Below are 13,795 nucleotides of genomic sequence, written 5' to 3'. Positions count from 1 at the left end.
GCGTTTTATCATGACAAACCTAACAAAAGCAAAAAAAAAAATTAAATATTTAAAAATTAAAAAAACTTGCACACACCTCATGCACACATGCAGACAAGACCAGCATACACAGCATGCACCACACACAGATGAAGAAAAAACACAGTGGAGGGGAAAATGGCTTCCATAATCTAACCTTTTAAGTCAATATGTGTTGCCTTTTTTCTCTTTGTTTATTTCTATTCCCCACATGCAACTAGTTTCCTCTCTCTCTCTCTATTTTTTTTTTTTTCAATCTCACATTTGCACTTTTTGTGTTTATGCACTTCACTGTAGTGTCCAGCAGGAAAAAAAGTTGTCGCTCACGGCAATGCTTTTGGTGGTGTTTTCACTTAAGAGGATGGTCTTAAAGTGTAGGCTTAGTGTGAAAGGCGTGGATTGGACGAAAAAGGAAATGAAAGTCTGCTTACAACGACATTTTTGACTTTTGTAATCTTTGTAGTTCTGTTTAAACCTTAAAAGCTAAACAAAAGCGCATCCTCTGTGTTTACCTCTTGAAAACAAAAAGATGTGAGAAAACTGTGACTTGCGTTGTTGTAATTCATATTAACTTAGTATGGAAGCATTTTTTTCCTCTACCTCTATGCCACACGGACTGGTGTGAGGATTAGGGATGGGGAGGGGGGCTTTTGATGGGATGGGCAAAGCCAGTGGCTGTCCAGTTGTTGTGTGACGTTGACTTTGACAGGAGCTGTGAATGGAAAAGTTGGCTGTACCCTTGCGTTCACATCCGAAGCTGGTAGCGTCGGGTCCGTGGAGATGAGATTTTCCTGGTGAAAGCCAAGCTGGCGAGCTGCTTCATTGTTGACTTTGTAGATTAGACTAGTCCGCAAGACACTGTTGTACTACATTTATTCTAAAGAGAAGTCTACTTTCGAACTCTAGAAGCTGAAGCTTTCAACGAAATATCCTGAAACGTCATATCTTGCGCACAAATTACAGCTTGCAGCTAAGCTTCATGCATCTTGTTTTGGAGTGGTCAGAGAGTCTGTCTTGCTCTTTACACTTGACTCTTAGCAATTTACTGCTGAGTGAATGGGTTTTTAGAACATGATTGGTTATAATAGACAAAGACAAGTCTTTTTTTTTTCTTTTGGTTCCGATTGATCAGGTTTTGGCTTTCATAGGAAAATGGGTCTCCACCAACCCTGGTTACATTGTACATCAGAGATAGACAAGAATAGACCACCTCCCGCTTCACATCGCTTCAGATGGGGAGTTTGGCTAATATCAGTACAACGTTGGTCCCTCATTTCATATGTCCCTGGGTCTCAAAGACCTGGGTTAACTTTAAAAAAATCAAGTGGATCAATAAAGAAGAATTTATGAAAGGAAAAAAAAAATACTCAAAGAATTTAACTAATTAAAAATGCACTCCTATTCACTAAAGTGCCAATCCGACCAACTAAGACTGCAGGTTGAAATGTATCTATTGTCTTTGGTTTATTTTTATTTTTTTACTTGAATGTGCACAGCTTTTTGTGCAAAAACCTTGCTGCTCTATTTCTTACAAATCATTATAAAGTTTCAGTATCTGCAGCCGTTTCTTTAAAGAAGGGGCAGCCTTTAGTTTGTGCACCAAATTGATAAATTGGTAAAGAGTAAAAGAATAATGGAACAACTTGAAAAGGACTATGTTTTCTGTTGTACTCTTATTGTTTACTCTTTAGTCAGATGCAGATGCAAAGGAAATGCTGTGTTTTTTCCTGTCTATTTTTGTGTTAATTGTGCAGAGAATCTAGTCACAATAGAGGAGGTTTTCAGAATCGCCATTCATCTGCTCTAATTACAACTATATAAATCAAACCACTAGGGGCATTAGGAGGAATCGTGGTATTGTCAATCCTCTCTCGCAGTTGAGGTCACCTTTGAAGAAACTTTCATATTTGCACAGATGGGCCAATAAGTTATTACTAGCCAGCAGTAAAGGAAATGGCAAGGTTATACTTTTCATTGCCTTCAAGGAGACGCTGTTTGTAGTGATGGTCCTGTGTGTTGGCTCCTTCAGGGGCTTACGAGGGGACTGTGAAGACTCTATCTATATTTTGTAGACTGACCTCCATCCATTTTTTTAAAACTTAGCACAAGCGACAATAAAGCCCTCCTTATCGACGACCTGGATCTGTTGAAGCTATTTCTGTGGAATCAGCTTTTAGAAATGAGTCCTACGAACTGTCAAAGAAGCAACCGCAAGCTGCAATAACCATGTCCCAAACCCAACATTACCCAGGGATAAAGACCTCCGCTATAGGCTTCTGCAGGTTTTACTCACAGTGGCAGATGCCACCATGACATTTTCGCAAAAAAGATCGGAGCTTTTAAACTATCAAAACTGAAATATTTGAAATAAATCAAGTGGGACTTGGTGTATAACATTGATGCCACTGCAGAGAAAATGGTTTACCTGCTCCTGCATCAACAATGACTTCTGAGAAGTGCAAAAAAAAAAAAAAAAAAAGATTTAAAAAAAATTAGCCACACATTGGTATAGTAAAGACAAATTGGGTCTTTCTGGTCTTCCGTCCTGGATCTTGTAAATGTGTAAATCTCTTCCAAATCTCAATCCAGTGTTTACAACAGTTGTTATTTTTGTGAAATGTTTTCATACACCCTACTCTGACTTTCCCCTCTTCCCTTGGTGGATGATGTACTTTAGTCCTGTATTTTTTCTCCTCTCTTGAAATGTATTTATATTTAATTTGGGTGTGGAGGGGAGGGTGGGCAGACGATAATTTTCTTTGGCTGTTACCCATCTTACACTGCGACTGACTTGACTTAACCGACCGTATGAATGAGTGACGAAACTGATAACACATATACTGAACATGTCACACAAACATGGAAAAAAAAAACGATGTATATTTAACAATATTGAACAAATGTTTAAAGCAGTTTTAAAAAGGTTTTGTCCAGGAAACGAATACTGTACAAAATTAAATAAAAACAAAAATGCTGTTGCAATCAGTCTTGTAGTGTTTATTTGAACAGAGTATGGTTTGATTCCTTGATGTATAGGCTATCAGTAAAATTGTTTGACAAAAGAAAAGCTTCCCTGAACCAGATATAGGAAATGGTAACATGCACACTAATAGAATGAGTGTGTAGATTGAAGATTTTATGCTCAAATATCTTGTCTTAACAGTGGATTTATCAATGATTGAGAATGTTTGTCACTGCTTGTAAAAAATGCCACTGTCAGTCTTGCATAAACTGACAACCCCAGGGTCATAGAGAGGTTCGGGCCATGTAAGAAGGGTAAGACGATTGCATTGTTTGTATCCTCTTCAGCCAGGCCTACATCTTTCACATCACTAAAACAGGCATAGCATCAGTCTTGCATATTCCTGACCTTTATAGGCCTACACCCAGCTAAAAGTAGGGGCTTTCAGCCAGTGGACTGCGGCCAACAACAGGTGTTCTGTGAGGGCATTTACCGGTAGTCCCTGACCATGAATTTATTATTTAGTTTCTATGGTAATCACTATTCATTTATATGTATCCAATGGTGGTCCTGAAGTTGCTTTCTTAGTCAGAATGGTGGTTCGTGGGTCACGGTTATAGGAAGTTTTATAGTGTGGAATTTAGGCTGGGGTCAAGCATCTATTCTATTCTATCTATTATGGAAAGGATCCATCTAATTATTGTTTTTGAGAGGGCTTAAAGGTATCTTTAATCATAAAACACATGTAATCAAATGTGTACAAACTGCAGACACTAAAAACATCATCTCCCATAGAGCAACACCGTTTTTATGGCGTAAGTAACTTCCGTCGTAGCCGTCCAATCAAAGTTTTTTCGGTCTCTGGTATTTCCTGTGTCAGTTGGCAAGAAGGAAAGGCAGCATCGGTTGGTTAAAGTGAATTTGTTGGATCTGGCAGTGATTCTGGTAAACAGTTATCCTTTCTCTTTGGTATAGGCAAGGGAAATATATGTAACGGAACAAGTTATGTTAAAGATCTGTAAATGTATTCATGTTCCGCGTGTTTGTGAACGTCACGGTTCCACCTACTCAGTGCCTGTTGCTAGCAAATGCTAGCAGTTGGTTAGCTGATCATCTTGCTTCTGGCTACGCAGGGAAAGCCTTGCTTGTGCCTAAGGGACTTTATATTTGAGTAAATATAAGCCTTCGACTTTGCTGTACAACTGACAGGGACAGCAAGTTGTACTTAACCTTACCACCCCCTTGCATCAGGCTTAACAAAGCTTGCTTGTTAGCATACGCATCTACCTTGCTCCGATTTCTTCGGGAATTCTGGCAGCACGTTAGCTGGCCCAGGCTGTTTTTATCATGAGCATTAGACGAGTAAGCATAAGCTGGCTAGTGGTTAGTTAGATTCTGGCTCATGTCACAACATCGTGAGTCTTGTTAGTCGTTGTCCCTGACTATAACGTTACATCCTTTGTGATCAGTGCCTAATATGGATGGGCTCGTGAGGTTTGTTTTCAGTAACGTTAACTGTCAGTCTTCAGTAGACATGTATACGTAACGTTTGCACGACAACTGTTTATACTGTTGTGCTGACCGAGAATACTTTTTAGTTTGGTCCGGTGTTGCTATGCTGACGGCCGTTGTTTTTTTAGGCTGAAGGATGAAGAGACAGGACTCTGACGAGCAGGAGACAACAGTGGAGAATCCCGCTGGAGCGCCACCCAGCCCGGGGGACACAACAGAAAGTACAGAACCCGCTGAAACTCCCGGGAGTCCACAGGGAGGAGAATCCCAGGCGGCTGAAACTCCACCTCTTGACGCCAGTTCTAATGATGGTTGTAAGTAACCTAGAAACCATAAACAGTACATTATTTGAGTCACGGAGGTATTCGGGTCTATACTGGTCTAAGACCACAGGCACTGACAGCCAGTAATGCACTGTCATAGTGTTTTCCTTGAACAAGTGCAGAAATTAAAACCACTCTGTTGATTGACTGTAAGAACATTGGGGTTATTTGGCTGTGTGTGTTGGGTTATTTCATATGGCGCGCTGGTTTTTCTTCAAGATGGAGTTAGTTTGTCAGCTCTTTCTTAAACCAGTCTTTGCAGTTGTATTTAGTTGCAAAATGTAACATGTATGTATAGAACTAGTACACAGATAGTCTTGGTGGGAGGGTTATTAAGGATTAGACATGAGTGTAGTACTTGAATAGCTGGATCGTGAAATGTCTGAATGTTCTTACTCTTATTTTATATTATTTCTTCCATCTCTTGATGTGCATTTGATAGCATTAGACATACACAGTGTACCTAAATGCAATGAGAAATTGGCAAGTTTTGGCAGCTAGCTTTGATGATTGTTACCTAATAATTGTTGCCTAATAATACACTTTTAACACATCTGTAACAAAACATGTGGTCTCCTTTTGGGGTCCGTGAAAGAAAATGGAAATTAAACCAGTGGTCATTACAGTCACATGACTCCTCTATCCTCTTCCTCTCAGTGGCCGAGGCGGGCGCCCTGGCCTCCACCTGCGACATGGCCGAGGAGCTGAGCAGGCAGCTGGAGGACATCCTCAGCACCTACTGCCAGCAGGAAGCCGCCGAGGACGCGGCCCTGCCCAACGGCCAGACGGACGGCCTGGAGGTCAACGGCGTAGCCGACAGGGAGGACGGCAAGACGGAGGAGGTCAAAGTGAACGGCGGCAGCGGTGGCGTAGAGAAGGACCAGAAGAAGACGCAGGACAAGAAGAAAGTGAAAGGGCTCGGTGAGCTGCAGGGGTAGAGTGGGCATCATGTGCAGGAGAAGAACTACCCTTAGTGTTGCCAGTGCACGTTCATTCAGTGGGTGGGAGTTGTGTGATGTGCTTGATGCATGTGAAAACTACTACGATAAGAAGCTTGGGAAAAGTACTACCATCAGCATTGCCAGTGATCTAAGATTCAGTGTTAATAGCCTCAAGCCCTAGAAATGTCACTCCCTAAAGTGTGTAGATCAATTTGCCCTGTCAGTCTGAATACTAATGTGTGTGTGTGTGTGTGTGTGTGTGTGTGTGTGCGTGTGTGTGTGCGTGTGTGCGTGCGCGTGCGTGTGCGCGCGTGTGTGTGTGTGTGCTGCAGGAAAAGAGATAACTCTTCTGATGCAGACTCTGAACACACTGAGCACCCCTGAGGAGAAGCTGGCAGGCCTGTGTAAGAAGTATGCAGAACTGGTGAGTCCAAAAGGCCCTTCTCCCTACAAGGCTCTGACCGTGGCCTCCATGACACAAAACAGGCCTGGTGTCGACCTCTGCTCCCGAGAAGGCAGAAGGCAGGCTGGGGTTTTAGGAATGCATGGCTTCTTTAGTTTGTGTCCTGGATATCATATTCGTGAATTGAGAGACAGGGCGAGTCCTACCTCTGACACAATAACCTATTTGAATTTGAATTGTTTTTTGACTCTTAATACTTTTGACTCCACTTCTCTAGAGTCCTCAAAACTCTTTGTTGCCTTGATGAGCATTTAGATCTTTTAGAGGTGTTTTATTTGCTAATGCATGATGAACAAATTCTTCAAAGCCACTTTATATGGAAATTGCATGCAGAAAACCTGAGGGCAAAGCCATGTGTCAAGCATCACAGGGCCGTCAAAGCTGATGACCTCTGCTTCCCAGCGTCCATCCGTGCTTGACAGGGAGGGAGGGAGGGAGGGAGGGAGGGTGTGTGTGTGTGTGTGTGTGTGTGTGTGTCTGTCAGACTGCAGTCAGCAGCAGGGAGAAACCTGGCACCGGGTCAGTTCTCTTGTCACGGTATCAGATTTGGCATGGCTCACTGCAGCAGGAGAAGCTAATGGAGCAGAGCGAAGGGTAGAGGCTCGGGACGGGAGTCCTGCAGAGGTGGCTCAGCTTAGTGGTGTGTGTGTGGGGAAACAATAACGGGAAAGGGCAGTGCATTCCCAAAACACCCGCTAATTCTGCCACAGACCTCATCGAGCTGGTTAATTACTAAAGTAAACAGGAAGCAAACAAACAAAGGGTTATATTCAGTTCAGATACACAAATGAATTGGCTTTAGCAAATCACATTTTATACTTGATGAAGTGGGTTTTATGTGTTGATAAGGCCGTAACTGTTATCACCAGGAAATTCAATATTTAATATTTAGTAAGTAGCTTTTTGTTTTGATTATATTTTGCTGATATCATTAGTGAAACACTATCTGAAAGTTCACTGATGAGCTGTTCACAGATTTAAAACCGTGTGAAGTTAATAGAGGAAATGAGCCTCTTGTCGGTCTTTCCTCTCTGAACCGTTGGCCCTGTGTCGTCTGGCAGCTCGAGGAGCACCGCAGCTCCCAGAAGCAGATGCGCGTGCTGCAGAAGAAGCAGACGCAGCTCATCCAGGAGAAGGACCACCTGCGCAACGAGCACAGCAAAGCAATCCTGGCGCGCAGCAAGCTGGAGAGCCTGTGCCGTGAGCTGCAGAGACACAACCGCACGCTCAAGGTGAGCTCGGGCCTCACAGTTGAACAGCGCGCCACGCAGTAAATCCACATTTTTAGTTTTCCCAGTTCACATAACAGCATCCCCACCTCAAAAGGGTCGTTCACACCAGGAATGATAATTGTGAAGATAACTATAACGTTACAAGCATCTACACTGACCAACGACAAGGAAAATCTCCCTTCGTGTTGATGAATGTGATGGCTAAAATTTGAAGGATTCTGATTGGCTGTCAGCTTTTTATCGTTCTCAAAATCGTTCTGAAAGTGATCCCCAATCACTCCCCATTGTTCTTCATGTTATATTGTTATGTGTAGACGTCATCATTCACATTAGCTAGGATGATACTTTTTTGTCATTATCGTCATAGTTATCGTTCTTGGGGTGAACAGGCTTTAAAGGTAGGCAGAACCTCCTCAAATTCTAAAATATAGGCCTATTAGAAAGTCTCAAAAGGCCTATGAGCATAATTTACGACTTTAGTTCATTGCATATTTTGAAAGTGCATACATGTCTCACAGACAGAACAGTTGCGTATTTGATGAACCCCACATTATAAGCTGGTTGCTCGGCTGTTGAGTTGACTACTGCCGCCGTAACCTTTTTATGTTTCCCCTCCCCGTTGCAGGAGAGCGGTGTCCAGCGCGCGCGGGCCGAGGAGGAGATGAGGAAGGAGGTGACGTCCCATTTCCAGGTGACGCTCAACGACATCCAGGCGCAGATGGAGCAGCACAACGAGAACAACGCCACGCTGCGCAAGGAGAACATGGAGCTGGCCGAGAAACTCAAGAAGCTCATCGAGCAGTATGAGCTCAGGGAGGAGGTGAGGGAGTGTGTGCGTGTGTGAGAGAGAGAGAGAGAGAGCTCAGGGAGGAGGTGAGGGAGTGTGTGTTAGAGTTCTCAACGGGTCGGGTCGGCCCGACAAACCCGACGGGACCCGCAGGTTCGGGCCGGGTTCGGGTCGAAAATAGGCCTATAAGCAAATGACTCGGGTCGGGTCGGACCTCGGGGTTAATCTTTTCTGCTCAGTGAAAAAAAAACATTTATTAATCATCGCAGCTGTTCACCGTAAAGAAAGTCTGCTGCTGCGTGCAACGTGCATCATGGAGAGGGGCAGGGGCAGACGCTGCGTGCACGCCTTTAGCCTGGAGAAGAAGATGGAGTTGGTGAAAAGTAGGCTGAACTTGCCGCAGGTGAATTCACCGTCGCTACTACAGGAGTGGGGAAATCAGAGGTCTGGAAAGTGTTTGGAGTGGTGCTGGATTCTGATGAAAATTCTGCAGGTTATGTGCAATGCTCAAAATGCAAGGTGCTGATTAAATATGTGACCCTGCAAGGCGAAACCAGTCGCTTTGGTAAAATTTACAAAAAAAAAGTTATTGTGCTCACGTGAACGGCCATGAACTAAGCTTTCCAACGATATGTATATCGAGGGTATAGCCTATTGCAAAAAGTATCGCTAAGATAACCGCATCCAAAGCTGGCATGGTTCTTCCGTCACGATACGCCAGAAGAGGAGAAAATCACTGTTTTAAGTAAATTGTCACGCTAATGTGTTGAATATTGACCTAAATAAAGTCAGGGTTTAACAGTCAAAACGTAGCCTATGTTTTACGTCGGGCCCAGAATTCATGTTGATGTGTCTGGTTACATCGGGTCCGGGCTTTAAAAGCCGTGTGTGTGTGTGTGTGTGTGTGTGTGTGTGTGTGTTCAGTGAGGAGGTGAGGGAGGGAATGTGAGTATGATGGAGAGCTCAGGGAGGAGGGAGTGTGTGTGAGAGAGCTATTAGGAATTTGTATAGATTGATCAGTCATCGTTATTTCTGTGGGAGATCTGAGTGTGATTTTGGAGGTTTATCCACATGGTTTCGTTTTTAAAACACAAGCTTTCATATGACTTGGAAGGATCTGAACCACAAAGATTTAGTTCTCATGCAAAAACAGGATAATGGTTATGGGCAATTCCACGCAAAACTGTCACGTCCATAACGCCAACTAAATGCCATGGTATTGTACTCCCCTAGCGCATCGTGCCTAACAACGGCCCTTAGCTGTTGTAGAATCAGTGTAACCTACGGCCTCTTGGGGCTTATTGCTTAATTCTACAACCAAGAAGAGTTATGTGTTATGTGCATTATGGACGTGACAGTTTTGTGTGGAATTGCCCTTATCATTAATGTAGCTAAAGTAGTATAGCTAATTCAATTAAATCTGTGTGTCTTAATCCTTTTGCAGCATATAGACAAAGTGTTCAAGCACAAAGACCTACAACAACAGCTGGTAGACGCTAAACTCCGCCAGGCCCAGGAGTTACTTAACGACTCAGAGGATCGCCACAAGAAGGAAAAAGAGTTTGTACGTTTTACATTTCTTACCATATATCTATAGATCTCATGTGTCGTTACATTGTAATGTGTGTGTCTGAAAGAGCATCTGTCTCATTAGCTGGTTGCATTGCTTGGCTTTCTTCTCCTCAGCTCCTGAAAGAGGCCATGGAGTCTCAGAGAATGTACGAGCTGATGAAGCAGCAGGAGGAGCACTTAAGGGAGCAGGTAAGCCCCCTGCACTTACGTTAAGGAGTTAAGGAGCTAGAGAAGTGGGGAATAATGGATATTTTGTTTCTTAGCTTGTTAAGCATTGACTTAAGTTACTTTTGTCCATGACTAAAAAAATTTCTTCTTGCAAAGTTATTAATTTCCACCTCGAATGTGATTTGAAATATTTTGCATGTGCACTCTCCCTTTACAGTTGTCATTATACACAGAGAAGTTTGCAGAATTTCAAAATACGCTTTCCAAGAGCAATGAGGTGTTCACAACTTTCAAACAGGAAATGGAGAAGGTAATTGCCCTCCTGTAAGGTGTGAGTGAGTGGAAAAGGGAACAGGCCTTATGACAACTGGTTACAGACGTCCTAACTTATCAGTAGGGTGTTTATTTAAGGTGTGTTGGAATGTAAAAGAAAAGTAAGAAAACAGAACGTTATTGATCCCGCCATATGTATTGCAAAATGTGATAATAATATGTTCTGCATCGTTTCTTTGGGGATCAATAAAGTAATACATGTGGTAATCTATTATACATGACACCGCTTACTCAGCAACGCGAGCCACGAGTGGTCATTAAGCTGTGGTTTAATCTGTCCACCTTGGCCGCAGATGACAAAGAAGATTAAGAAGCTGGAGAAGGAGACGACGATGTACAGGTCACGCTGGGAGAGCAGCAACAAAGCCCTGCTGGTGATGGCAGAGGAGGTGAGCGGCCGTTTGAATGTCATGAGCACGCTGGGCTGTCCCAAAGGGAGGAAGTGCGCTGCCACTGTCAGCGGCAGCTTCCTGAGAGAAACAGAAGGGGAATGGGTGCATCAGTGATCAAACTAGAAAGGCATGCCAAAGCCATAATGAGCTCATATGCCAGTGTTTCTCAAACTTTTTCAGACCAAGGAACACTGAACCAATAAAAAAAATAAAATAAAAAAACTCATAGACCAACTAACTTAAAAAAAAAAACAATAGGACTACTTCAGCAGTATATTACACAATACCCGCTGAAGCATTTTTTGATAACTTTTTGCACCTTGCTTATTGGGTCAGAGGATTCATATGATTTTCTTCTAAATAATCCGGTCTTGATAGTTTGATGCTAGTTATGTTTCTAGTAAACTAATGGTATTCCAGTTTTAAAAATGCTTAAGCAGTGTCGCAAAACTGTTGGCTTGTTGAATTCTGTCAGGACTATTAAACAGACAATTCAAATAATACTCGATTTACATGCGAGTTAGTTGAATATTGCAAACACCTCATCTAAATGATATTTTACCACTTCTGCTCGTGGACCACTACAGGGATAGCCTGCGGACCACACTTTGAGGAACACTGCCATATGCGCAATGAAGTTTGTTTGTCAGTGTAGTATATTTTATATTTATTATATATTTATTTACTTATTGATGTATTTATTGATGGTAACGAATATTATGTAGTGTGGTAATAATAGTGTCACTGGCTATGAAAATATTTGAAAAGGTCATAGAAAATCTATTGGCTATATTGTAGTGGCCGTGTATGCTGACCACCGAGGTCCTGTCCTGTGTGTCTATTGTAGAAAACGCTGCAGGATAAGGAGCTGGAGGGCCTGCAGCAGAAGGTGCAGCGGCTGGAGAAGCTGTGTCGGGCGCTGCAGATTGAGCGCAACGAGCTCAGCAAGAAGATCCAAGATGGCAGCAACCCACCAGAGGCCTCCGGAGGAGGAGGAGGAGAGAGAGGAGGAGGAGACGCAGATAGAGGAGTTGGTGAGGAGCAGGAGGCCACAGACTCTGAGGAGGGCAGCTCCTCCTCTCTCCCTGTCCCCGACGCCGCCCAGCCAGAGACTGCGGCCGCCGCTGGCTCCTGCTCCGCTGCGTGCCACTGCGTGCCCGAGCTGGTGGCCGAGGCGCAGAGGGAGGTGTGCGTGCTCGCGGCCCAGGATTGAGGGCCCTCCAGAGGCAGAGGCCCAGAGCCTCTTCTCCCTCACCCCCTCCCCTCTCTCTCTTTCTCTCTCTCTCTCTCTTCCCCACCCATCCATCCACCACCACTACCATTACCTCCCTACACCAGCTGTCCAGCTTTAGGTTTCGCTCCGCCGCCGCCACCGCAGCCGCAAGTGTGGTCATGTCTGTGTGGCGGTCTCCTCTCCGCTCGAAGAGTTGGCCGTCGTCAGGGAAGATTGTGCCTTTCGAGATGGTTCTTACTCTGCGCCTTTCTCACTTTTTGTTTATTTGACGTGTTCGCATTTATTAGCCTGTTTTTTTTTTTTTTATTTGTTTCTTTTTTTTCTCTCCCAAGTCCATTCCATTTGGGCAATAAGCACTGCAACCTGAAAGTGAGCTCACTATCGAGCGTTTTGAACAGGCACAGAAAAGTCGCCGCTGCTTGAAAATGCTAAACCTTTATTGAATAAGACGGAGCTGAAATGATCTTGTGCGTACAAACCTGTGTGGGTTTGTGTGAGTGGGTGTGTGTTTGTGTATAGGGGTGTGGACATGTACTCTTGCTTGCACTGCTGCATCTGTCTGGATTATATTTACCATTGAGAAACTAAAGTGGATGTTTAAGAGCACCTATGAAAGTCTTTGAATGTGACTGCAGTGGACCAAGTGCAAAGACTTCATCTTGGGTTTAGTTTCAGTCTTAAGTTAGTAAAGTTAAGTCTTTCGCCTTAATGTATATCTTCACTCACTCCATATTTTAAATGATACGTTGTTCCTAATATTAAAAAAAATATTTCAGAATTATTACAGGAAGGTGTAGTTTTCCCCTCTTCCAGATTGTTTATGTAACTAAGTCTTTCTGCATAGTCAAAATGGCAGTATTTGTAATACCACTAAGTTGACTTTGAATTGGTTTATTAAATATTTTGAGTTTATATATTGACTATATTGAGTTTATATATTGTCTTAGGTGATCCATATATGGCATTTTGCTTCTCATTCATTCCATTGTATTACTGACAAACATTTCACTTGAATGTGATCATGACCACTGAAAAATATAAGACCAGTTCTATCTTTCGATACATGAATCATTTGATCTTCATATAGCATACAGATACTATAATCTTTTGAATTGAATCAGGTAAATAAAGTGACAACAGATCATTCCTATGCAATACCAGCCTCTGGTCTGTTCAGATGCCTTTTGTTTGGTTTCTGTTTGAGTACCACCGCAAGGCTTTATCACCCTCCTATGAGAGAAGGAATGTATAATTTCACCTCTTATATTCAGCACATGCTGATATTGCGCTCAAAGATTGTTTTCCTTTACTTTTAACTTTTTTTTTTTTTTTTGCTTTTGATAAAAAATATTCCCCTCTTGTCTATTTTAAGTCTACCTTTTTACTGTCCCTAATGTCAGCAAAGAAACTGTTTTACCATCTACTGTTTTGTCCAGTGGTAAGATAACTGTAGCATGGGGTTATTGTCCAGTTTATATTTAAGTCTTCCATTTGACTCCATGTATTGTGGACAGATAACTGAGCTCTGATTTCTGAGAACCAGTTAAGTGCAACAAAAAGCAAACTTCATCTTTGCTAGATTTCTTTCATGGCAAAAGTAAGATTTTTATTTTCATTCCTTTGCACTACTGTTGGAACCTACTGCATTGAATAGGTACCAAAGATGTCATGGCTCCTTTATTTGTTTTTGTTTTTTTGTGACCTGTACAAATAATTTGAAAATTAAAGATATTCAGAAAAGTATTGTGGGTTCATGAATCTTTCTGTGAAGAACAAGTAAAAATAACACTGGCAGTTACTTGCATTTTCCTGTTATTGTAATATGTCTCAGTCAGAAGGAGAGGCCTTTGCTGAAGTC

At 42.7% G+C, this 13,795-nt stretch overlaps 1 protein-coding gene across 1 annotated transcript; it reads left to right on the top strand.

The window, feature by feature from the left end:
- Nucleotides 1–3,841: 3,841 nt before the first annotated feature.
- Nucleotides 3,842–13,680, top strand: LOC143140773 (alpha-taxilin-like). Its single transcript, XM_076301864.1, has 11 exons — nt 3,842–3,925; nt 4,621–4,806; nt 5,473–5,736; nt 6,089–6,180; nt 7,281–7,451; nt 8,077–8,271; nt 9,683–9,802; nt 9,925–9,999; nt 10,196–10,288; nt 10,605–10,700; nt 11,551–13,680. The coding sequence occupies exons 2-11, from the start codon at nt 4,629–4,631 to the stop codon at nt 11,914–11,916; spliced, it is 1,650 nt and encodes a 549-aa protein (XP_076157979.1). The 5' UTR covers nt 3,842–3,925; nt 4,621–4,628; the 3' UTR covers nt 11,917–13,680.
- Nucleotides 13,681–13,795: the final 115 nt, after the last annotated feature.

This window comes from Alosa pseudoharengus, unplaced genomic scaffold, assembly GCF_046254945.1.
Source record: "Alosa pseudoharengus isolate Yale_2024_CS ecotype anadromous, Long Island Sound unplaced genomic scaffold, YU_APseudo_1.1 YU_APseudo_1.1_scf_23, whole genome shotgun sequence".
In the NCBI taxonomy this organism is placed as follows: Eukaryota; Metazoa; Chordata; class Actinopteri; order Clupeiformes; family Clupeidae; genus Alosa; species Alosa pseudoharengus.
The sequence above is the reverse complement of the archived record's forward strand: the minus strand, read 5'-3'. Positions and strand labels throughout refer to the sequence as shown.